The sequence below is a fragment of the Gadus morhua genome, chromosome 7 (assembly GCF_902167405.1).
Source record: "Gadus morhua chromosome 7, gadMor3.0, whole genome shotgun sequence".
Lineage (NCBI taxonomy): Eukaryota > Metazoa > Chordata > Actinopteri > Gadiformes > Gadidae > Gadus > Gadus morhua.
In genome coordinates this window covers 15283209-15307898 of record NC_044054.1, presented here as the reverse complement: position 1 = coordinate 15307898, position 24690 = coordinate 15283209, and the positions used below count along the sequence as shown (strand labels likewise).

At 43.7% G+C, this 24690-nt stretch overlaps 3 protein-coding genes and 1 long non-coding RNA gene across 10 annotated transcripts; 1 reads left to right on the top strand and 3 right to left on the bottom strand.

Annotated features, from left to right (window-relative positions):
* Positions 1–219: 219 nt before the first annotated feature.
* LOC115546867 (protein FAM111A) lies at positions 220–9368 on the bottom strand. Of its 5 annotated transcripts, XM_030360654.1 has the most exons (9): positions 9232–9368; positions 7614–7916; positions 6085–6252; positions 5889–5901; positions 4766–4847; positions 4558–4680; positions 4359–4397; positions 3103–3192; positions 220–2869 (listed from the first exon to the last, which is right to left on the bottom strand). In XM_030360654.1, the coding sequence occupies exons 5-9, from the start codon at positions 4841–4843 to the stop codon at positions 1064–1066; spliced, it is 2136 nt and encodes a 711-aa protein (XP_030216514.1). In that variant the 5' UTR covers positions 4844–4847; positions 5889–5901; positions 6085–6252; positions 7614–7916; positions 9232–9368; the 3' UTR covers positions 220–1063. The 5 variants fall into 5 exon arrangements, with proteins under 5 accessions (XP_030216514.1, XP_030216511.1, XP_030216512.1 ...); XM_030360651.1 differs by lacking the exon at positions 5889–5901 and having other exon boundaries at positions 9232–9367; XM_030360652.1 differs by lacking the exon at positions 5889–5901 and having other exon boundaries at positions 7614–7781; positions 9232–9367.
* A 314-nt stretch (positions 9369–9682) lies between these two features.
* Positions 9683–15136, bottom strand: crcp (calcitonin gene-related peptide-receptor component protein). Of its 3 annotated transcripts, none has more exons than XM_030360662.1 (6): positions 14946–15136; positions 13417–13453; positions 12614–12712; positions 12435–12529; positions 11352–11409; positions 9683–9991 (listed from the first exon to the last, which is right to left on the bottom strand). In XM_030360662.1, the coding sequence occupies exons 1-6, from the start codon at positions 15095–15097 to the stop codon at positions 9854–9856; spliced, it is 579 nt and encodes a 192-aa protein (XP_030216522.1). In that variant the 5' UTR covers positions 15098–15136; the 3' UTR covers positions 9683–9853. The 3 variants fall into 3 exon arrangements, with proteins under 3 accessions (XP_030216522.1, XP_030216523.1, XP_030216524.1); XM_030360663.1 differs by having other exon boundaries at positions 14956–15052; XM_030360664.1 differs by lacking the exon at positions 12435–12529.
* LOC115546876 (uncharacterized) lies at positions 11597–12225 on the bottom strand. The gene is made up of 2 exons (XR_003977295.1): positions 11737–12225; positions 11597–11682 (listed from the first exon to the last, which is right to left on the bottom strand). It is a non-coding gene; the product is annotated as an uncharacterized LOC115546876 (long non-coding RNA).
* On the top strand, positions 15001–22690 carry asl (argininosuccinate lyase). Its single transcript, XM_030360658.1, has 16 exons — positions 15001–15177; positions 15373–15567; positions 16278–16361; positions 16892–16948; positions 17485–17582; positions 17823–17900; positions 18176–18253; positions 18357–18409; positions 18776–18838; positions 18925–19039; positions 19181–19265; positions 19915–19974; positions 20207–20290; positions 21389–21469; positions 22284–22390; positions 22505–22690. Exons 1-16 carry the CDS (start codon positions 15163–15165, stop codon positions 22647–22649), a joined length of 1398 nt encoding a protein of 465 aa, XP_030216518.1. The 5' UTR covers positions 15001–15162; the 3' UTR covers positions 22650–22690.
* Positions 22691–24690: the final 2000 nt, after the last annotated feature.

The window sequence follows — 24690 nt, the reverse complement described above, 5'->3', positions numbered from 1 at the left end:
TAATAATAAAAAATACTTGTATCTGTAAACACAAGAGAAAACAAGAGCACTGCTCTAGGAGGGAATCAGCAAGCATTTGAAGGGTTTGGATTAGCGTTTGATTCACATCAACTTGTGGGTCATATATATACACTATGATTTATCATATTGTTTAACATTTAGTTGGATGTTAAATGAAGGCAAAGTACATTTCAGAAACAAATAAAACGACAGTAAAAATCCCGAATTGAATTTGTTTATTATCAGTGTAAAAATAAATCCATTAAAACCATGGTTGCAACTTTATAGTCTAAAAAACCATGCATTACAAAAAATGCATAAAATGTGAAAAATTTAATAGAAATTCAAAAAAGCTGTAGACAAATAAAATAGCAGATTTTGAACGTGATTTAAATGTTCAAATTTAAACTAATTTACAAATAGTATGAAGTCACAAAACATGTCAAAGCTTTAAAAACATATATACAATTAAAAAAATAATCAATTATCAATTTGCTTGATCTCAATATGATTTACTGATGTAAGTACTTACAAACGTTATTTGGTCACAAATATAGATGACAGATTAAGTGGAAGAGTTAAGAGATATGGAAAAATGACATTAAGGTACATTTTGTAAGATTTACTGTTGGCATGTCAGCCTCTAATCCCTAATTAATAGATTGTTTTGAAGCGTGTTAATGGCTGATTTGAGCAGCCTCACCTGGCCAGAGTCAGAATGATGTGACTCTGGGGCTGGGGGAGCCTGCACCCCTGGGGTGCATTGGGCATTCATTGCACACATCTTAAACCAGACATCTCCACAAACCCTCAGGATACATCTCTGAGATGGCAGCATGGAGCACCTGCACTGCACATAATATTGCTCAAACTACACTAAACTGGTTTAAACTGCCTTTGTTCTTGTGTGGATTGAGCCCAGTAACGTCATCTAGGTGGAGGGACAGCCACCTAGAAGGAGTGGCAAAGAGTAAACGGCTACAATTGCATTTGACTATTTTCCAGAGTATGAGGGAAATGCATAATAGAAAGTAGAGGTTTACTAAAGTAAAGCTAACATACCCTAGCTGCTGGTGTCCATGGGTTCATCTCTCTGTGAGAAAAATCCAAAAAAGCCCTTTAGTAGAGCTTTGTCTATTTCACTGAATGATTCGGTGAGGTTAATCATTTCATCTTCTGTCCAGATAAATTCTGTGGGGTTCAATTCAACTATTTTCTTTAGGTTATCCTTCACTACTGGGTGAATGACGCAGGTGATCATTGCCAACAGCACATGCACTTTTTTTTCTCTCACTATCTGAATAATGATTTGTTCAATAATGAGTGACAGGGGAAGTGAATACTCAAGGACATAGCCCTGTGTCTGGCCGACGGAGAATCCCCCAGTGTGCATCGATACAACTTTGTAATTGTCATCAAAGACAGGTGAGCCAGATGAGCCACCATAAAAACAGCTTTCATAGGTATGTATGTTCCTGTCCATTGGGTGTGGAGGAAAGTAATTTCCAGTTACAAAAATCTTTTGCTCACGTTCAGAGATAGGGATTGTGAAGCATGGGTCCATCATTTTGACCTTCCCCTCCGGGTGCCCGATGATGCAAATCTGACCCCTTTCAGTAACCAATCCAAAGTCCTTCAGTAGAGGCTTTATTGGTTGGGCATTTAGATCATCACAGACCTCCAGCAAAGCCCAATCATGCTTGTGGCCTGCAGCATCATCATAAAGCTCACTGGCAACGACCTTCACATCCATTAACTGGCTGTCTGTAAGTTCCTCATAGGAGAAAATAACAGTTATCTTTTCCCTCGGGTGTTTTGCCTCATCAAGGACTACGTGGCCATTTGTTAGGATGTACTTTCCAAATAGAAGAAAGCCACTCCCTACTGCCGAGACATCTATTCTCACCTGACAAACAGAATCACCAAGCTCTAGAAACTTCCTCATCGCTCTCACCTCATGGCAAAACTTTGTGCTTTTCCCAAACTCTTGAGAGAGAAGATTTCGGTAAGCTATAGAAGTAAGATTATTCCGTTCTTTCATTTGTTTGACAAGATCTTTAAACTGAGAACGAAGGAGTTGCAACAGGTCCTCAGAGTTCGGTATAGGCTGATAGATGGACACCTGACTGCTCTTGCTTGGGGTTGGCTGATTGCTCTGATTTTGATTTGGCTGATCGCTCTGATTTGGATTTGGCTGCTTGCTCTGATCTGGGGTTGGCTGATTGCCTTTGGGGCTTGCATTCCTACTTGACTTTGCCTCATGTTCTGTCCCGTTTTTACCAATACGCCTCACCGAGAAACATTTTTCATGCAGTACATCTACAGGGCTGGACATTTCAGTGAGATTACCATCCTTTGTGTCCTCCAGAAAATAATTGCTTTGTAATACCTCGTCATTAAAACGTCCATCTTGCTCCAAAGCTCCTCTCACGGTTTGACCTTTGTACCCATACACCAAAACCTCATCCACTGTTTTTTTCAGCTCAGGATTTTTCATAACCAGCTTACTTATGTTTCTATGTCCAAATGTTTTCATGGAAAATATTACAATCTCGCCAGGATTCTCTATTTTTATACTTTCCGTAGTTGTCTGGTCATCGTTTGCAGTTATGTACTTTATGATCAGGTTTTCAGTACGAATGTGCGGGCATGGAAAATGTGAACTAATAGCTTTCTTAACTGAAATTAAAATAACAAGTTCTTTTTTCTTTTTGGGATCTGCTTTGGCACTTTTTTTTTCTAGCTCTTGAAATTTATCAAATCTCTGAAGGGATTCGTAGATTGTCCCAGCTTTGTTGCAGTAGCAGCTGTACTTTTTATTTTCTTTGTCATACTTCCAGTTGATGTTATGTCCATGTTGCTCTTCTTCCTACGTAAGAACCAGAGTATGGACAACGTGTTAATGCTGGTCAGGTTAAGAGGAACAACGAGACAACGAGGGAGTGAAACTTCATCTCATAAATCAAGATGTTGTTTCTCAAAACAGTGGAAAGGAATATTGATTAGGAAAATGACCATACCAAGTAAAACAAAAACAAAGAAGATAGACTGCCTTTTTTTGATGCTCTGGATTAGAATAGCCTGAACCAAATGTCACGTTACCTTTTCCTCCTGCTTCACAGAGGGCGTGCCCGGGTTCACAGAGGGCGTGCCCGGGTTCACAGAGGGCGTGTCCGGTAGATTGGAGGTCCTCTAATTAGAAAGACAAACAGAGGTAGAGAGATAGGCTTAGTCAGTGCTGCCCTCCCCTGTAGGAAGGGCGGAGGAGTGGGTATTGGGGGGGGGGGGGGAAACAACTCATTTACCATAAGGGGAAGCCCCCCCCCACCCTGAATATGGGCTATAGGCCGATTCAATACCCTGTAGTTAATTCTTCTAAATCTCTCCTAACCGTTGGAGACTGTCCACCTCAGGCGCAGCGCGCCGAGGTGACACGGTTGTAGTTCAGCTCAGTTTGGTACGGTATGGTCTGGTACGGTATGGTCTGGTACGGTATGGTCTGGTACGGTATGGTCTGGTACGGTATGGTCTGGTACGGTATGGTCTGGTATGGTCTGGTTCGGTACGGTCAAAGTCCCAATGGAAGAATTTTCTTTGTCAACTGCTGTAAATTTATTGAGGTACCATTGCACCAGTAGGCACTCATCCTCCACGCTTCATGACATGTGGGAAACATTTTCGCGACGATGGAAAGTTCTCGTGAACGACACCTCATGACGCTCTTATGATTCTACTTCCGTTCGGCAACTGGGGCCAGATTATGATAACAGAGTTGCCCAGTTGGTGGCGTATGGTTTAGTGACGCGCATGAACATGGCGGAACATGAACGTCTCACTCAATATAAAAGAATCAACCATCATATCACATACTTTGCTACTGATTGACGTTGTAACCGTCTGTTGGCATCGACTTTGCTCAGTTTTAAACGTTTTAACGGTAAAAAAACCCTCACCTCCATGGTTTAGTCCATGACATCATGAATCAGTCTAACCCTCACCTCCATGGTTTAGTCCATGACATCATGAATCAGTCTAACCCTCACCTTCATGGTTTAGTCCATGACATCATGAATCAGTCTAACCCTCACCTCCATGGTTTAGTCCATGACATCATGAATCAGTCTAACCCTCACCTCCATGGTTTAGTCCATGACATCATGAATCAGTCTAACCCTTACCTCCATGGTTTAGTCCATGACATCATGAATCAGTCTAACCCTCACCTCCATGGTTTAGTCCATGACATCATGAATCAGACTAACCCTCACCTCCATGGTTTAGTCCATGACATCATGAATCAGTCTAACCCTCACCTCCATGGTTTAGTCCATGACATCATGAATCAGACTAACCCTCACCTCACCCCCTGCAGTCTCCTCCTGAGTTGCATCAGTGTTCTATAAAATAAACAGGGATTATGAAATTTCAAACAAGGTAATACTCAAAGTAATAATCAGTTGTTAATTCTGAGCTGTACTGTATGTGCAACATCCCTGATAAAAGGCACAAACGTTCACATATTCATGATCACTAATCCTAATCCATATAAGAACTCACCTCACTCCCTCCACCTCTCACTCGTCCACCTGGCACTCCTCCACCTCTCACTCCTTCACCTGTGACTCCTCCACCTGTGACTCCTTCCTCCCCGACCTCTTCCCTGTTCGCACCAGTGTTCTCCTGATGAGACGATACATGATATTTAGAATAACAAGGCTTGGTAAATGATTGGTTATGATGTTGCCTTGTCAAGTAGTGTACTTACTCTTACTCCTATCCTTTTAAGAAACCTGTTTATCGTATTGCCATTTGTTGAGGTTGTTCTTCTCTTTTTGGGCGGCATTATGCTGAAATGAGATGACAGTTTACTCTGATTAATTGGACGCTACTTGACTGACCACATGAGACAGAGCTTTCTAACAGCATGATCATTATTAACATAAAGTTAAAGTTTGCTTATGAATGTTTATGCCAAGCAGTTTGTGAACGTTCCACGCTGCACCGAACGCACGTGGCGTTCTTAACGGGACGGGTCCGCGTCCGAGAGACCGTTAACCGTTAAGCTTCTCAGAGGCATGTAGTATAATGCCACGGTGTGGGTGCATTTCATTTACAACATATCCCCCATACACAAGCTAAAAGTAAAAGTATCACAGGTGGCCGTGGGTTGGATCCATGTTGACAACAGGTCCCCCCTCCTTCCTAGAGCTCTCTCTCACCAAAACACATTTCCATCAATCTCATTGTTCGAGATTAAACTACACGACACTCGCATGACTGAGGGATTAAATTACCTCATCAAAGGTTGAATCGAATAATGACACACACGCGCACACACACACACACACACACACACGTTTTCCATGAGCTAAAATAAAACCACCCGCAAAATATGCATGCATGATCCTACATTTAAAAACATTAACCTGAATTCATCTTTCAAGAACTTAAAGAACATCAACCGGAGAACTATGTCAGTCAACGCCAGCTCCACTTATCGGCCTGCATCATGAATCAAATCTCCACAACTGGCGCGGAGGTTTGAGTGATGGCCCTCCCTCGCCCCTAATTAGGCCTACCGTTAGACAGGTGCCCATCTCCCACCTTTGTGGGAGAGGGGCAAAAAAGATTGTAAAAAAGAATTATAAGCCAGACAGTTTAATTCAAAACTAGCCCAAATTGTATGACCCCGCTCAATGCTAATTTATTCAATTTAACGTGATCAAAAGTAGCCAGATTGGCCGGGAAACCGCCCAATCTTGCAACACTGCCGCCAAAAGTGAATAATACGCTTGCTCAAAGGGCGCAGGCGCGCACCTAAAAAAAGCCCGCCAACGCTTAAATTTCGTTTGATCAGAAGTGCAATTTAACAACTTAAAATAACTCACGTCGTGATTTTGGCTGTGTAACGTTGAATAAAGAATCAAAATGAAGAAAATCTTGAACGATTCTTGAACCCTCACAAAGGCTACTAATACTTTCCCAATTTGATGGATTTTAGAAATGAATTAAACAAACGGGTGAATTATTTTTTTCTGCAGTACAATAATGACATAAGATCAAGCAAATAAAAAAACACTTTACTCTTCGAAACCGCTCCAATTGGTCCGGAAGCTGTTAGCAGTGATTTAGAATCTGGTGCTGCTCTTCAGGATGAGTGTTGTGTGAAGAGGTTCAGGAAATGTGGGGAGAGGTGGTTCCGCTCTGAGCCTATAGGTCCACGCTCTGAGGGGCGTCTTCTTCACCATGGACCTATTAAAGAGGTACTGACTCTTCACGGATACATTTTGGATATGCTTTTCCATTATTTTATCCATACTTCGTATTTCCTTTCGTTATGGTGGCTATTCATTCGGTTTCTTTTTTTTTTTTTTGGGCGGCATTATGCTGAAATGAGATGACAGTTTACTCAGATTAATTGGACGCTACTTGACTGACCACATGAGACAGAGCTTTCTAACAGCATGATCATTATTAACATAAAGTTAAAGTTTGCTCATGAATGTTTATGCCAAGCAGTTTGTGAACGTTCCACGCTGCACCGAACGCACGTGGCGTTCTTAACGGGACGGGTCCGCGTCCGAGAGACCGTTAACCGTTAAGCTTCTCAGAGGCATGTAGTATAATGCCACGGTGTGGGTGCATTTCATTTACAACATATCCCCCATACACAAGCTAAAAGTAAAAGTATCACAGGTGGCCGTGGGTTGGATCCATGTTGACAACAGGTCCCCCCTCCTTCCTAGAGCTCTCTCTCACCAAAACACATTTCCATCAATCTCATTGTTCGAGATTAAACTACACGACACTCGCATGACTGAGGGATTAAATTACCTCATCAAAGGTTGAATCGAATAATGACACACACGCACACACACACGTTTTCCATGAGCTAAAATAAAACCACCCGCAAAATATGCATGCATGATCCTACATTTAAAAACATTAACCTGAATTCATCTTTCAAGAACTTAAAGAACATCAACCGGAGAACTATGTCAGTCAACGCCAGCTCCACTTATCGGCCTGCATCATGAATCAAATCTCCACAACTGGCGCGGAGGTTTGAGTGATGGCCCTCCCTCGCCCCTAATTAGGCCTACCGTTAGACAGGTGCCCATCTCCCACCTTTGTGGGAGAGGGGCAAAAAAGATTGTAAAAAAGAATTATAAGCCAGACAGTTTAATTCAAAACTAGCCCAAATTGTATGACCCCGCTCAATGCTAATTTATTCAATTTAACGTGATCAAAAGTAGCCAGATTGGCCGGGAAACCGCCCAATCTTGCAACACTGCCGCCAAAAGTGAATAATACGCTTGCTCAAAGGGCGCAGGCGCGCACCTCAAAAAAGCCCGCCAACGCTTAAATTTCGTTTGATCAGAAGTGCAATTTAACAACTTAAAATAACTCACGTCGTGATTTTGGCTGTGTAACGTTGAATAAAGAATCAAAATGAAGAAAATCTTGAAAGATTCTTGAACCCTCACAAAGGCTACTAATACTTTCCCAATTTGATGGATTTTAGAAATGAATTAAACAAACGGGTGAATTATTTTTTTCTGCAGTAGGCTACAATAATGACATAAGATCAAGCAAATAAAAAAACACTTTACTCTTCGAAACCGCTCCAATTGGTCCGGAAGCTGTTAGCAGTGATTTAGAATCTGGTGCTGCTCTTCAGGATGAGTGTTGTGTGAAGAGGTTCAGGAAATGTGGGGAGAGGTGGTTCCGCTCTGAGCCTATAGGTCCACGCTCTGAGGGGCGTCTTCTTCACCATGGACCTATTAAAGAGGTACTGACTCTTCACGGATACATTTTGGATATGCTTTTCCATTATTTTATCCATACTTCGTATTTCCTTTCGTTATGGTGGCTATTCATTCGGTTTCTTTTTTTTTTTTTTGGGCGGCATTATGCTGAAATGAGATGACAGTTTACTCAGATTAATTGGACGCTACTTGACTGACCACATGAGACAGAGCTTTCTAACAGCATGATCATTATTAACATAAAGTTAAAGTTTGCTTATGAATGTTTATGCCAAGCAGTTTGTGAACGTTCCACGCTGCACCGAACGCACGTGGCGTTCTTAACGGGACGGGTCCGCGTCCGAGAGACCGTTAACCGTTAAGCTTCTCAGAGGCATGTAGTATAATGCCACGGTGTGGGTGCATTTCATTTACAACATATCCCCCATACACAAGCTAAAAGTAAAAGTATCACAGGTGGCCGTGTGTTGGATCCATGTTGACAACAGGTCCCCCCTCCTTCCTAGAGCTCTCTCTCACCAAAACACATTTCCATCAATCTCATTGTTCGAGATTAAACTACACGACACTCGCATGACTGAGGGATTAAATTACCTCATCAAAGGTTGAATCGAATAATGACACACACGCACACACACACACACACACACACACACACACACACACACACACACACACACACACACACACACACACACACACACACACACACACACACACACACACACACATGTTTTCCATGAGCTAAAATAAAACCACCCGCAAAATATGCATGCATGATCCTACATTTAAAAACATTAACCTGAATTCATCTTTCAAGAACTTAAAGAACATCAACCGGAGAACTATGTCAGTCAACGCCAGCTCCACTTATCGGCCTGCATCATGAATCAAATCTCCACAACTGGCGCGGAGGTTTGAGTGATGGCCCTCCCTCGCCCCTAATTAGGCCTACCGTTAGACAGGTGCCCATCTCCCACCTTTGTGGGAGAGGGGCAAAAAAGATTGTAAAAAAGAATTATAAGCCAGACAGTTTATTTCAAAACTAGCCCAAATTGTATGACCCCGCTCAATGCTAATTTATTCAATTTAACGTGATCAAAAGTAAGATTGGCCGGGAAACCGCCCAATCTTGCAACGCTGCCGCCAAAAGTGAATAGGCTAATACGCTTGCTCAAAGGGCGCAGGCGCGCACCTCAAAAAAGCCCGCCAACGCTTAAATTTCGTTTGATCAGAAGTGCAATTTAACAACTTAAAATAACTCACGTCGTGATTTTGGCTGTGTAACGTTGAATAAAGAATCAAAATGAAGAAAATCTTGAAAGATTCTTGAACCCTCACAAAGGCTACTAATACTTTCCCAATTTGATGGATTTTAGAAATGAATTAAACAAACGGGTGAATTATTTTTTTCTGCAGTACAATAATGACATAAGATCAAGCAAATAAAAAAACATTTTACTCTTCGAAACCGCTCCAATTGGTCCGGAAGCTGTTAGCAGTGATTTAGAATCTGGTGCTGCTCTTCAGGATGAGTGTTGTGTGAAGAGGTTCAGGAAATGTGGGGAGAGGTGGTTCCGCTCTGAGACTATAGGTCCACGCTCTGAGGGGCGTCTTCTTCATCATGGACCTATTAAAGAGGTACTGACTCTTCACGGATACATTTTGGATATGCTTTTCCATTATTTTATCCATACTTCGTATTTCCTTTCGTTATGGTGGCTATTCATTCGGTTTCCTCTCGATCGGGGAGAGGAACAAGCTCACAGCAGTAACGGGCCAGAGACGCGCTGTGGTGCAGTCCCGCAGTCCCACACTTCCCTTCAGGCAACACTCCCAGCCTGACGGGTTTCAGTGACCCCGACTCATTTCTATCGGAGCCGCTGGCGGCAATAACCCATCAATGGCACCACGACTTTGCTAACAGTTTTTATTATCCAGAAATTATATACAAACATTCATTAATATAAACTCACTTCAAGCTTTAGCAACCTCAGGAGGAGGTTGCATTTTACGCTAATGGAAAGTAGACACAAATGAACCCAATGAGAGTGTAGAACGTGTCCCTCCAGGAGGTGAGCTGGTCAGAGTCCCTGGTCCACGTCTGCCTCCGCCGAGGCTGCGCCCTCTTGTTCCGGGTCCCCGGGGAGGGCGCTCGTGACCGTCTGGATCAGCTCCTCGATCTGTTCCTCTGACAGCCGCTCTTCACTCTCCTCCACCATCTGAGGAGTCCCCATAGAGAGTGAGCGGGTGGCTACCTGCGGTCCCCGAGATCAAGGACGCCCTGCAGGCTTACCCAGGGACATATTTTTTCTGTATTTATTTGAATGTATATGGTGTCCTACGAAATCTTATTGCATTCGTTTTTTAGCCAAATTTGACAAACATGTTATATATGTAAGGCTTGTAGAACTCGTAAAATGAGTAAGCCAGATTCGGTTATAGGTGGCACTATAAAAATAGGTGGCACTATAAAACACTATAAATTTCAACAGACTGCAATTTCTACTAGGAAAGTACAATATGCGTGAAACGTAGTACACGTGCACCATTCGTCATGAGGAACAACTTTAAATTCGCCAAATCGCCATCCATATGGTCAGAACATTTGGATTTAATGCAATGGCCACAACTCAACCAAACGCCCACACAAATACTGATTTGGTGCCGGAGGTTGGTAAAAGCTGCATACATGTTCAAGGTAACTATATTTGTATATGGTTTTGAGTGTCCAAATCACATTACAAGTCCTGATTACATATATGAAAACATACAGTTTAAAGTGAGTATACGAAAACAAGTTACAACCCAAAAAAGTATGAAATTGTTCAACGTTTATTTGTATGTTCAGTTTTACCTACAGAGCAGTTGTTCTCCAACTTTTCTACTAGTTTACCCTCTCTGAGATACTTGTTCAGCTGAATACCTCCCTTCACTGGCACAAAACATTGATTAGAAATAAATAGATAAACATTAACACAAATAATGTATGCGTGTTCTATTTGGCAGTGTAGACATGACCATTAAAAGGGTGCAAATACTAAATTTAGTGAGAAACATTGGCCTGTGCTGCAACTGTTCAACTGGCTAATTTCTCTCCACTAAATAAGCGCAACTCAGGAGGGTCAGAGCGTGCAGAGGGGAATCCCATTCAAATATATTCCTCCTGTAACTGAGGACGTTGTGGTTTTTCTGGATGCGCCTTGTTTTACACAGATTCTCCTTTTTCCTTGGCATTCACGTTTCATACACTTACCCATTTACTTAATGTTGTTTTGTCTTGTCTTGTCTTGAGTACCCCCATTTCAGAATAGGCGTACTGCTAGGAGCCAATGATTGAATGCATAGATTGTGTGGAATATTAAAAAAGGTGGGAGGTAAGGTGGGAGCTATAATTTGAGTGTAATCTTTTAAAGATGCCATCAGTCAGCGATTAGTAATTGGTTCAGGTCGAAGACACGTAGGCAGGGAGCAGAAAGGGTTTGTTTTTAGGTTTATTTTTCTTATTTTTTTCTTGCAAAGTTCAGCTTCCTCTTCATAACATTATCTTACAGCAACTTATACTGATTAGAAGTTACTCACCAGTTGGATCTCCACTGCTGTCAGAGGTCTGTGGTTCAACAGCTGGAGTTTCTCCGCTCTGAGAACACAATTATGAGGCTCTGCAAATATGTCCCAATGCAGAATGCTTATGCCACATATTTCAAGCTTGCATATTAAGTTGCCCAAGTCGTATCTTAAATTTAATCAGCACAATTGTTGATGGTTCTAGTTTATTTGCTTTATCCAAACTTCCTTTGTTTTTAGAAAGAATAAAAAACAAAGAAAACAATACAAATATTTCTTTTCAAAATGTCCAGGATTGTTTTACAATTTCGTTTGATATTTAGTTTTCAGGCAACGTCATAGACACCTAGTCTTACTTTGTGAGTTTGTGGGTCATCATGGTAGTAAGGAACTCTCTGACCTAGTCTTACTTTGTGAGTTTGTGGGGCATCATGGTAGTAAGGAACTCTCTGACCTAGTCTTACTTTGTGAGTTTGTGGGGCATCATGGTAGTAAGGAACTCTCTGACCTAGTCTTACTTTGTGAGTTTGTGGGGCATCATGGTAGTAAGGAACTCTCTGACCTAGTCTTACTTTGTGAGTTTGTGGGGCATCATGGTAGTAAGGAACTCTCTGACCTAGTCTTACTTTGTGAGTTTGTGGGGCATCATGGTAGTAAGGAACTCTCTGACCTAGTCTTACTTTGTGAGTTTGTGGGGCATCATGGTAGTAAGGAACTCTCTGACCTAGTCTTAATTTGTGAATTGTGGGGCATCATGGTAGTAAGGAACTCTCTGACCTAGTCTTACTTTGTGAGTTTGTGGGGCATCATGGTAGTAAGGAACTCTCTGACCTGGTCTTACTTCGTGAGTTTGTGGGGCATCATGGTAGTAAGGAACTCTCTGACCTAGTCTTACTTTGTGAGTTTGTGGGGCATCATGGTAGTTAGGAACTCTACTTTGTGAGTTTGTGGGGCATCATGGTAGTAAGGAACTCTCTGACCTGGTCTTACTTCGTGAGTTTGTGGGGCATCATGGTAGTAAGGAACTCTCTGACCTAGTCTTACTTTGTGAGTTTGTGGGGCATCATGGTAGTTAGGAACTCTCTGACCTAGTCTTACTTTGTGAGTTTGTGGGGCATCATGGTAGTTAGGAACTCCCTGACCGTCTCCGGACTCTGCCGACTGCAGGGGGTCTTGGAGAGGTATTTCAGCGTCTGCGTAGGACATCAGGGCACAGCGGTGAGGCCTCTGCATGGGTGCCATGCTGAAAGCAGGGGGAGAGGAGCAGGTGCACATACCTCGTACATGATGGTGTTGAGGTTCTGCTGGCCGGCACTATGTTTGTTCTTCATGCTGTCCTTCCTCTGCTCCTTGAGGTCAGTCAGGAGCTTGAACACCTGTCAGCCACAGCAAAATCAGACCTCCACTTCAGTGTTGGCTTGCATGAGGGGATTACACACGGCAGTAAAGGGGTCCAACCATAGCCAACATTTCAGCAGAAGGGATTGGATGTTCCAGGTGATGGTGTGATGAAAGAGTATCTCTTTTGGGGGGACTGCTTCACAGCAAAGGATTTAGAAAAATATTATCGTGGGAAGACACAGGCAGCAATCACAAAGCATTTTCAGAGAGACAATGAATGTTCATGACTTTTATAGGGAAACATCACATTGATATCACAGGAATCAAAGGATTTTAAATACGGTAAATGGGATTCCTATGGTCTGCAACTATTTAGGTGCGTAAGGGAGAAAAAGGTCCCATTAGGAGTGGTTCTGATGGTCTAGGCCGGGAGCCTCATTACGTGTCAATACAGAGAGTCCAGAGGGGTGGCAGAACATAGCTCATCAGGAAGGGGGGGAAGCTGGGGAGCAGTTATTTCCCTACTCAACGAGTGAGGTGGTCTATCTTGAGGAAAAGGAGCCATGGCAGTGCTGTAGTGTTAGGTTTCGTGGTTAGTGTCCTTAGAGAAAGAAATTGGTGCAAGATAATTATACAAAGGCTTATTAGTTAGATATGGTAGGGAAGGTAGCTTGTTTTATATGGCATGGATGGACTACACATATTTTCCACGAAAAGATCAAAAGGCATAGAATGTTACCTCAAAGTTGCTGAGCATGGCTGCATTGGCATCCTTTCTGGGGAAGTCAAAGAAATGCAGGAGCGAAACATGGCGTCACATTCTAACACATTTAAGAGTCAAAATTAAAGTTTTGGTTAACACCATCTTTTATTAGACCCTTGTTTATACTCTGAGCTATAACTACATCCCACATACACAGTGGTGTAGTCTACGTGATACGCAGGTATACGCCGTATACCCACTAGGAACGCACCAGGATTTGCGTATACCCACTTAAAAATGTGCACGGATACGTATCAATCGTCTTGTGACAGATCTTTCACTTCTGTGTTTATTTTTCGCAAATACCGGGATGGGTATAACTGCAATAAAATACTTTAAGCAGGGGAAGTTATCTCCTACATTCACCATTCATAAAGTTCCCCCTGCGCACTCTGCCCTGTCTCTGTTACGAAGCGCGAAGCTGCCCCTGCATCTCTGCACGTTAGTTGGCGGGCCGAGCCCCTCCTTCTCGCGTGTGTGTGTGTGTGTGTGTGTGTGTGTGTGTGTGTGTGTGTGTGTGTGTGTGTGTGTGTGTGTGTGTGTGTGTGTCCAGTCCTCCCATATTAATGTGTAAACCACATAATAAGTAGTCAACAGAAGACAATGTTTTAATCCCACTTTATATCTCCTTGTTACTTTTAGATGAGAACCCCTGGCCAGCCTTTCAGACTGGGTGTCAGGCTAGGGAATTTAAAAACAGGCATCCTTGGTTAGAGTGGTGGGGAAAAGAGTTAGGTAAATGTCAGCCAACATACAGTTGGTATACACAATTGAAATTCATAATGTTAATCACTATGCAAATGAGAGTATAGCTAATTCATGGTCATTTTTAAGTTGCAGTAATTTCACACTTTTACACAATTCAATTACTGTATGGTATGTTAGATAACAACAGTAAGAGCTCAAATTAGAGCAATTGAAAGAGTGAAACATTAGTCTCCTGTCATCTCCTTCTCATGCACTGGTTAGCCATGGTTGTAGTAGAGGTCAATTCAATTATTTTGAGTAGATTTTGTCCTTGTTTAGCATGTGCTATTGCTACTATAGATATACAAAGGACAACTCGTCATTTTTGTGTTCTATTTGTTCATACTGTTATTAAAACTGATAAACCTACTCAGCTTTCCATGATTGTTGATAATCGTTATACTCTTAAATCAGTGGGTTGTAGACCCCTGCGTTGGTGAGTGTGGTGCGACACCCCATAAGCGCCACACACGTACACGTACTGGTGGGACGGGTTTGTACGAGGCTGGGAGGGAATCATCACAGTATACCCACTACAATAAAATAGACTACACCACTGCACATACATGTATAATATATTATACGAAATGGTTTAAAATATAATGCCATCTACGTGAACCACATTTGAACAAAACATGCATCGATAACGACCCATAATATGGATATCTGTTCCTCCTGCAGGGTGTTATCATCTGGGCCTAGGCATCTGAGACATAGTGGACATAAAGCACATGTATACTGAAAAAACGCAAGGATACATCAACTTACACTTCCATGTCGCAGGGGGTGAAATGTCCCCTTTAAAGCGTTTCGGGTGAGACAAGCGCCCCTTCACGAGGTTCCGCCCCATAGCCCTTAAACACACTCCTGTTGCTGCCCCGAGCCCCCCGTCCCGAGGAACTCCTTGCATTCACATTAATACACCCCATAGTTATTGTTTCTGGTGTGGCCGAAGATACTTGCACAATAAGCAAAATGGCGAATTCAGAGGTACGTATGAAGGAGCAACAGTTCGATGGCTATGTTTTGTTTACGTAGATGTGTACATTGTGGCTCGTTATTTTAGTACACAGCTGGTCAAAGGCTGATTAAGTAAACTGAGAATGCCTGGATATCTTATCCTCATTATACTAGTGCTGATTACCATGTTGATTTACTATACATTCAGCTGCTGAATCTTTTCAGGGAAATAAACTTTGGGGCGGTCGTTTTGTGGGAAACACTGATCCTATCATGGAGAAGTTCAATGCATCCATCGCCTATGACCAGAGGATGTGGGATGCGGACATCAGAGGAAGCAAGGCATATGTCAAAGCACTGGAAAAGGCCGAGCTGGTCACCACGGAGGAAATGAACAGTATTTTACATGGGATGGAACAGGTAAACTCATGTAGACCTACTCATTGTATACAAAGTGTCATTTTTACTATTGTATTCCAAAACCCCTAATAATACAACCATCTCTACTACAATCTATGTTATGGACTCAACACTATGGGACTATGTTGTTAGTTGGAATCAAACGTAAAATGAAGAAGACTGGCCAGTATTCATTTTATTTTGTTCTGCAAACATACATACAAACAAACAAACAAACAAACAAACAAACAAACAAACATACAGTCTTTGTCAGCGGTTAAACAATATCTCCCAGGTTACTCAATGTATGTGCTCATTGACAGAATTCCCCTCTCTGTTGTGGAGAGAATGCAGAATGCAGTGAACAATAGCATCAGCATGTGACGAAGCAGGTGGCCTCTAGCCAACTGATTCACTTGCATAGAGATTGTCAGATTATTTTTGGTTGTCCAATATATTAAGCTTTGTTCTGAAAATAATGTTGAACGAATATGAAACTCAACAAATACCAGTAGCCTTCTACAGGTGCAATACATTTGAATATTGTGGGAAGTTAATTCATTTCAATAAGTCAATTTAAAGAGTGAAACTTGTATAATATATATATTCATAACATCAAAAGGGAAATATTTCAAGCCTTTACTTGTTTTAATCTTGATGACTATGGCTAATTTTATTAAGATGCATTGGTAATTCCCTGGGTTAGTAAATGTTTATATGTTCTGTCTTAGATTTCTGAAGAGTGGGCCAAGGGAGCTTTTGTGGTGAAGCCAGGAGATGAGGACATCCACACAGCCAACGAGCGCAGGCTGAAGGTAAAGCCAGGCACCTTGGTGTTGACTGCACTGAAGGGCCAGGCTCCATGGTGTTGACTGTTTTGATGGGCCAGGCTCCATGTTGTTGACTGTTCTGAAGAGCCAGGCTCCATGGTGTTGACTGTTCTGATGGGCCAGGCTCCATGTTGTTGACTGTTCTGAAGGGCCAGGCTCCATGTTGTTGACTGTTTTGATGGGCCAGGCTCCATGTTGTTGACTGTTCTGAAGGGCCAGGCTCCATGTTGTTGACTGTTTTGAAGGGCCAGGCTCCATGGTGTTGACTGCACTGAAGAGCCAGGCTCCATGGTGTTGACTGTTTTGAAGGGCCAGGCTCCATGGTGTCGACTGTTCTGAAGAGCCAGGCTCCATGGTGTTGACTGTTTTGATGGGCCAGAGTCCATGGTGTTGACTGTTAAATGTGTTGTATGTAAGATGCATGAGTTATGAAGGGAGAGACCAGAAAAGGGCAAAAGAGAGCCAGATTATGAAACTACAAAACCGCAAACAACCCTTTTCATATTTATGTACAGGAGCTGATTGGAGAGCCTGCTGGGAAATTACATACCGGCCGGAGCAGAAATGATCAGGTTGGTTTGTTCACAATGTGGTGGAACACAGTGTTCAGACGGGCCCGGGAGGCTGGACATGTCTTCATGGTTCTACTGCCCTGGTCTCCATGGTGCATGTGTTCCATGGTTCTAATGCCCTGGTGTCTATGGTACATGTGTTCCATGGTTCTAATGCCCTGGTCTCCATGGTGCATGTGTTCCATGGTTCTAATGCCCTGGTGTCTATGGTACATGTGTTCCATGGTTCTAATGCCCTGGTGTCCATGGTACATGTGTTCCATGTAGCATGTGTTCCATGGTTCTAATGCCCTGGTGTCCATGGTACATGTGTTCCATGTAGCATGTGTTCCATGGTTCTAATGCCCTGGTCTCCATGGGGCATGTGTTATATGGTGTTAATGCCCTCGTCTCCATGGTGAATGTGTTCCATGGTTCTAATGCCCTGGTCTCCATGGTACATGTGTTCCATGGTGTTAATGCCCTGGTCTCCATGGGGCATGTGTTCCATGGGACATGTGTTCCATGGTGTTAATGCCCTGGTCTCCATGCCTCAGGTGGTGACTGACATGCGGATCTGGTTGTGTGACGCCATAGCGACCTTAAAGGAAGACGCCCTGCAGCTGGTTGCTACCATGGTGGAGCGTGCCTCTGTGTGAGGCCCCTTTGTCTTCATCATCAACCCCTTCATGCCGTCATACTCAAATATCAACCTCTTCTTCAAGTCGCAAGGACAGAGACATTTCATATTATGCTTTCTTTCACTAATGTGTTTTCCAACTTCCAAACAAATCCCAACACATAAATTAGCATAACTCAAATTAGCACATCAGCAGCACATCAATTAGCATAATTAGCATAGTCTTTAACCACATTTAAATCTGTCTTCACTCAGAGAAATAGATGTCCTGTTTCCTGGTTACACCCACATGCAGAGAGCACAGCCAATCAGGTGGAGCCATTGGATACTGAGGTATTGTAAAAGCATAGATTTGCATATCCTCTACTTTCTCCTTTGGGGGGGGGGGGGGGGGGGAGAGGCACTGAGGCAGCAGTAGCCAAGACGTGGAGAAGGTCTGACCTACTGGTTGCTAGTTCAATCCCTCTGGTCTTTGTATAAGTGTAATTCCCTGTGATGCCATACGCATGGTATAGGGTGTGGTAAAGAAGTATTGGGGGGTCTGGGGTTGTCCCCTTTCTGAAACACAAGTCTTCTCACCTAGTCCTCCTGGTTGTCGTCCTCTCCAGCCATGCCGTGGCCGTCAGCAGAGATGTAGAGCGTCTTCAGGAGATCCGGTCCCGGACCAACGTACTTCCTCTTGGCAGGTAGCCCCCCTGCTGAGTGTGGTGGTTTCTCCCACCTTATGTCCGCCCTGTGGCCGCTCTCTTCCTATATGAAGCTGATGGTTCTCGTCTGGGTTGTTTTCAGCGGTGCGATCGCCGGAACCCCTTTCAATATTGACAGAGAGCTGCTGCGTAAAGGTGAGCGCATCATGGCCCCGTTCCTTTGGTCTCGGGTTCAGCTCGGTGGGACCACTGTGGGGGGAGATACACTACATCTTAGTCTCTGGAAGCACGTATGGAGAAACGGCCATCATAAAACATGTTGGCCGTTTTTCATTCAGCTGATTGATGGACTAAATGGGTTGCGTCAAACCTTTAAGAGGCTTAAGTTCATCAGTAGACGGTCTGGGCTGTAATTATGATACTTGATTGAGCTGATTTGATGTTCTTTTAACTTCACTCATTTTGAGATATTGTCCAACCGAATAACCTCAGTGATCATCGACTTTTCTGACTTTTCTGCAGCATACGATTTATTAATGTTGCTTCTCCATGTGAACGTAGAGTTGGAGTTTGACGGCATCAGCATCAACAGCATGGACGCCACGGGCGAGAGGGACTTCGTCGGTAACTCATTTAGCAACTCACCTGAGAACCACCAGCCCCTGGACCGGCATCCTGGAAACCCTGTTGTGTTTCTGCTCCCCGTTTAGCTGAGTTTCTCTTCTGGGCGTCGCTGTGTCTCACTCACCTCAGCAAGATGGCGGAGGACCTGCTGCTCTACAGCACCAAGGAGTTCTCCTTCATCGCTCTCGCTGACGCGTACAGGTGTGGCTACTGCTTTGTTTGACGGCCTCAATGTGTTAAAGAACTCTTCAGTTCCTTATTGAAATGTTTTAGAAACTGTGTGTGTGTGTGTGTGTGTGTGTGTGTGTGTGTGTGTGTGTGTGTGTGTGTGTGTGCGTGCAGTACTGGGAGCAGCCTGATGCCACAGAAGAAGAATGCAGACAGTCTGGAACTGATTCGGAGCAAAGCAGGTCGTGTTCTTGGCAGAGTAAGACCCATAATGAACCGGAATGCCTTCTCTCAATGTAAATCCAGACCCTTTGTTTTAAAGGTGCTGAGTGGAGAATGGAGTGGCATCTAGTAGTGAGGCTGCAGAGGCAACCAGCTGAATACCTCAGCAGGTTCCCTTAACCAGTCTAGTGTGTGTGTGTGTGTGTGTGTGTTTCTATGTTTGTCAGTGTTTGTGTGTGTGTGTGTGTGTGTGTGTGTGTGTGTGTGTGTGTCCGTCCTATCTGGGTAAGAAAGTCAAGCGGATTTCATGTACAATATCGCTTAATAGAATGCTCATACACAACGACGGTATTAAAAAAGAATCACAAAGCTTGCATGAGTTGTAACAATGGGAACATCATGCACCCCCTTCCTGGTTTTAAAAAACCTTTTTCTTTTAAATCTGTGTCTGAATTTTTGCTAAAACGGGTTAGTTTACACTTTCATTGAAGTTGATTCAATATAGGTAGGCCTACCACGTTTTCGTGGTAGGCGGAACGCTACACTAATTAAACATAATTATGAATATGATATTCAATTCCTGCCTAGTCCGTTCTGCTAGAGGCCCCCCAATTCTACACACCTTGCCACCCCCTTGGTAATCGGGTACATTACTGTCCATTCACCATTTAAATCGTGTGTCTCAGTGTGCAGGGTTCATGATGACCATCAAAGGCTTACCGAGCTCCTACAACAAGGACCTGCAGGTACGCACATCTGCAGGAGTGAACAGGAATGTCCAGAGCTTGCTGTTGGAGTCTGGTGCAAATAAATGTCCTTCAGTGTATTTATAATTTCTAGACTCTTCTAGCCATTAACGTAACGTTGCATTCAACATAACTGATGCCGTTCAGCCCCCCCCCCTGCTAGCGGTTGGATCCAAGATCGATCCAAGATGGCTGTAATAATGAGGCTGTGATGCTGTGTTGTGGCCCTCAGGAGGACAAGGAGGCCATGTTTGACTGCTTTGACACCCTTCACGGGGCACTTCGGGTGACCACGGGAGTGATGTCCACGCTCAAGGTCAGTTTGTTGTTGTTGATGTTGTGGTCGTACCGACCGGCCCGTAGCAAGTAAGCCCCTCAGAGGGACTCTTAACATCTGCGCCAAAACTTTTTAAGATTAAAAAAATGATTGGTGATACATCGATAACATATACAGCTAATGGCACGAGTTTTGAATGAGCAACTATTCACAACTCAATGGAAATCAAAGTGCATTCCCCTAACATGAACAGGAGCTAGGCTACTGTAGCTCTGCAAGTCACTGGGAGTGGCTAACGGAGGGCAAATGCTAACCCATCAGGACACCAGGATGAATGGGCAATTAAGCAACTGGTCTGAATCTGGGTAAGACTAATGGTGCGTTCCAGAGCCCATCCAAAGCAATGGGATGTGGGACTTATCCTAGCTGAACTGTACTAGCTCCTACTTGGTGAAGTGGGGGTAGATCGATCACCCCCCAGTTCGATAGCAGGAGGTTCCACTTCGACGGTGGGATGTTCCACTTCGACAGGCATTCCAGGGCACTTTTCTTAGTTGGATGTAGGATAAGTCCCACGTCCCACTAGTTTGGATGGGCTCTGGATCGCACCATGACAAACACCCGGCGTTTACAGATATCTGGTTGCGGCCCTTTAAGTGCTGAGTGATCTCATGACGTCAGATTGTAGAGAACGTTTGCTCCTCAAAGTAGGCGTAGGACCAAAGGGCCGTCACTCAGGTTTGGGGCCACTGAGGAACCATTCCCTACTCTGAGAGGATTGAGGACTACTAGGCCCTGAGAAAAGCCTCTCCACTTACAGATGACATTGCTGTCGTCCGTCTTCCTTCTTTTCTCGCTGGCTAGGCTAGACCCTCGTCCTCATCTGTGTTTTCATGGTGCATTATGGGAAAACTGTTTGCTTCAGCTACAGAATTATGTTTTCTACTTCCTAAAGTAGCGAGAAACTTTTAGATTGGGATATGTAATAGTTGATAATATCCAATGAATGTCCTGTTGACTTCAAGCTGACTGCATTTGGGATAAAGAACAAGTCTTTATATCTTGACATTGCGTATCAGTGTCGTGACCTGAGTCCTGGAGTGTCCTGGTCACTAGCTTGTTCTCGGTGCTCCTCAGATCAACCGGCCTGTGATGGAGGCAGCCCTGAGTCCAGACATGCTGGCCACTGACCTGGCCTACTACCTCGTCCGCAAGGGGGTGAGTATCCTGTGTGTGTGTGTGTGTGTGTGTGTGTGTGTGTGTGTGTGTGTGTGTGTGTGTGTGTGTGTGAGAACCATCAGCCAAAGCTAACCAAGTCAACTCTAAAGTGTTTAGCTGTTTAAGACATTTTAACATTAAACATGCAGTGTCTCTATGAGTAGGTCCATTCTCCCTCTCTGCTTTTACCTTATGAATGACAGCGCTTTGCTTACGTGCTACAGTGTTATGGCCAGAGCCATGGGGGGGGTGAGTGGGGTAGAGTGGAGTGGGGGTGAGTTTAATGGGCTGGGGTGAGATGGCGGAGGCTTTAGACTCGATCAAATGTTCAATCATTTAGATAACGCTAAGCTACGCTTTCTGTAATCCAACACAACAAACTCTCCTCCCTCCGGCTCTCACTCACCTTTCCTCCCTTCTCTTCCTGCAACAACTCAACTCTCACGAGACTCGCGAGATTTCTTTCATAATCTGAGAATACAGTCTACGCCTTTCAGTGGCCAATCAAGCACTTTAAGATCCCTTTCTTGACACGGTGCAGTTGCCCCAAAAGATTGCAGCGTTACTCAATACTGGACCAATTTCAACAATGGTTACCTGCGTTAGTCCCTTAGACGCCAAATGATCGTAAAACAGGGTCCAGGTTTTAAAGTGCCCTAGTTTTCCTTGACCCCCCCCAGTTAGTCTACAGCTGTCCACCACGTCCGGTCTGGAGGAGCTGCTCCGTCCGCGTGGTGTAGAACAGGGGCCTTGTGGGAAAGGAGCGTGTGAGGGAGGCCTGGTTTAGCTCACGCTGCCCCCTGTTGTGTTCCAGCTGCCCTTCAGAGAGGCCCACGGACTCTCTGGCAGAGCCGTCTTCCAGGCAGAGTCTAAGAACGTCCCTCTGAACCAGCTGACTGTGGAGGACCTCGCCGCTATAAGGTGACTCGTCCACACACCGGATAGTCCCAAACAACGTCCGGCCGTCCTTTGGTTTACGGGACTACTGTTGTTTCTCCGGCCTGTTTACTGAGCACCTCTCCCCCCTGGCTCCAGCCCCCTGTTTGACCGCGACGTGGCGGCCGTGTGGGACTACAGCAGCAGTGTGGAGCAGTACAGCGCCCCCGGTGGCACGGCCCGGAGCAGCGTCACAGCGCAGGTGCAACACCTGAGGAGATGGCTGCAGGACCACACCCAGTGATCTCGCTTGGCCAGTGAAGGACAAGAGACGACCGTTACCTCTGGTTGTTTTATCAAGGGTTATCCAGGTGTGCTTTTAAGCATCAGAATCATGTTGTTCCATAAAGTTCATTGCAAACTCACCTCATTTGTTTATCGCTTTCCTTCGGTTCCTTCAAGCCGATTCAATTGGTGGAGTCTATTTCCCTCTTAGGTTCAGACCACACCGCTCAATACTGAGTCTTAGCTGACTCAGAGATATACTGTATATTAACACACGTGTTGACATTTTCCTGAGCGGTTCAGTAGGTGTGTAGGAGATGCATCCCTTAGATATGCAAGTGTTTTGACCTGACTTTAAATCTCTGAAAAGCTTTACTGATTAAGCACCAACATATAAGGATACATAGTTACTCTCTGAAGAGCTGTTCTATCAATGCATTTTTGGTAACTGTTTTGTGAACAATATGAAAGAAGTAAATATTGTAGGGACGTTTTTCACAGGTTAACAACTTAAGAATACCATTGTACTACATAATGTACACACTTATTGTACGCACTTAATCTACAATGCACTTATTCATAGTACTTAATTGCGTCACATCTGCAGTAGCTGCTTGCATTGCTGTACACAGGGAGTGGGTTAGCCTAGCGATTGTTAGTACTTGCACTTGGCTCTATGAACATCTTTACTGTACTGACAGCGATATATTGTTTGACAAATGTACTTATTGTAAGTCACTTTGGATAAAAGCGTCTGCTAAATGCCCTAAATGTAAATGTAAATTGGTGCCATTTTATATGCATGTATATTTTTTAATCAGAGATTGAAATCAGTCATTCATTAGTGTACACCTTCAATGCAAACTAGTTGAGATGGTTCTGCCCTATGAAATGAGCTACCTATCTCATCTTTAGATCAGAGCTGGCCCTACAGTGGCCGGAGACCACTGAAGAAGGCAAGGCAAGGCAAGGCAATTTATTTATATAGCGCATTTCATACTCCAGGTAGACACAATGTGCTTCACAGCTGAGGCATTACCTCAAATTGAAATACACAAGTAAGAAACATATCACACATTTGGAGAGATAAGAAGTTATCTCTCCAAATTCAATTACCTCTTTCTATTTCTCTATTCATATATATGCCACCTTATTGTCACAATCAAAGTTAAACACTAAATACTGTATTCATATTTTTACCACATGGTTAAAGGAGCCTTTATCTGGCCCAGTTGAAGGCCTACATCCGGAGGGACATTCACGTGTCACACATTTGCCGCTCATGTCATCCTGAGAGGAAGAGACAGGGACGTCTTCATGACAGTCTCTCTCACGTTGCTTCTACACTGACTTAAAGGTTAGAAGGTTACAGGACAACTGCTCTACCTCCTGAGCTAAGCCGACACATGTCATATATTTATGTAAATACATGTCGCACAAGGATTTGTTTTCTTTAATTATGCATGGCTCACCTCATAAGCACATGTGGTTTATTATGTTATTGTTTAAATGAGTTTAATTAATAAGGTTAATCATAAAGTATATAGTAAAGTTGATTTTATATCACCTTAATATGATATAACTGTGAAGTTTAAGATGTAAAACAGACCTTTGCACTGTAATATACTGAGAACTCAGGAAAGGAAGATGAGTGCATGTTTAGTTAATGGAGAACTGGGGTGGGGGACAAGGAGGTGTCAAAGTTCTAGGCCCGATGCATAGTGTTGTGATTGGTCAGTGAATGTGGGGGGGGAAGCCACATCGTGTGGGGATATAACCTGAAGCCTGATGCCAGTGGGGTGTTCCACAAAGCCGGTTTTATCACATAACCGTGTAAGTTAAACCAGGGTTTGCTGTAACCCTAGGTTTTCCGTTCCAAAAGGATCACGGTATGTTAGTTGCTATAGCAACATATGCTCTGAATCAAACCTGGTCGGACCAGGTTTTGCGCAGGTTAAGTTTGAAACATAACCCGGTTTGGGGTATTTCAACCGGCGTTCACCGCAGATTGCATATGTTCACAATGGCATGCCCTTTTGATGAGAGAACTGCTGATATCA

Excerpts from the sequence above, each read along its gene's own strand:
- LOC115546867 (XM_030360654.1), bottom strand. The coding sequence starts at position 4,843 with ATGCCGCCCAAAAAGAGAAGAACAACCTCAACAAATGGCAATACGATA. Across the intron at positions 4,681-4,765 it reads TTAAAAGGATAGGAGTAAGA|GAGAACACTGGTGCGAACAG; the intron begins GTAAGTACACTA and ends TCGTCTCATCAG. Across the intron at positions 2,870-3,102 it reads CTGTGAAGCAGGAGGAAAAG|GAAGAAGAGCAACATGGACA; the intron begins GTAACGTGACAT and ends GTTCTTACGTAG.
- crcp (XM_030360662.1), bottom strand. The coding sequence starts at position 15,097 with ATGCAAGGAGTTCCTCGGGACGGGGGGCTCGGGGCAGCAACAGGAGTG. Across the intron at positions 13,454-14,945 it reads ACATGGAAGTGTAAGTTGAT|AAAGGATGCCAATGCAGCCA; the intron begins GTATCCTTGCGT and ends TGACTTCCCCAG. Across the intron at positions 11,410-12,434 it reads ATGCCCCACAAACTCACAAA|AGCGGAGAAACTCCAGCTGT; the intron begins GTAAGACTAGGT and ends TTGTGTTCTCAG.
- asl (XM_030360658.1), top strand. Across the intron at positions 16,362-16,891 it reads CCAACGAGCGCAGGCTGAAG|GAGCTGATTGGAGAGCCTGC; the intron begins GTAAAGCCAGGC and ends ATTTATGTACAG. Across the intron at positions 18,839-18,924 it reads GGGCGAGAGGGACTTCGTCG|CTGAGTTTCTCTTCTGGGCG; the intron begins GTAACTCATTTA and ends CTCCCCGTTTAG.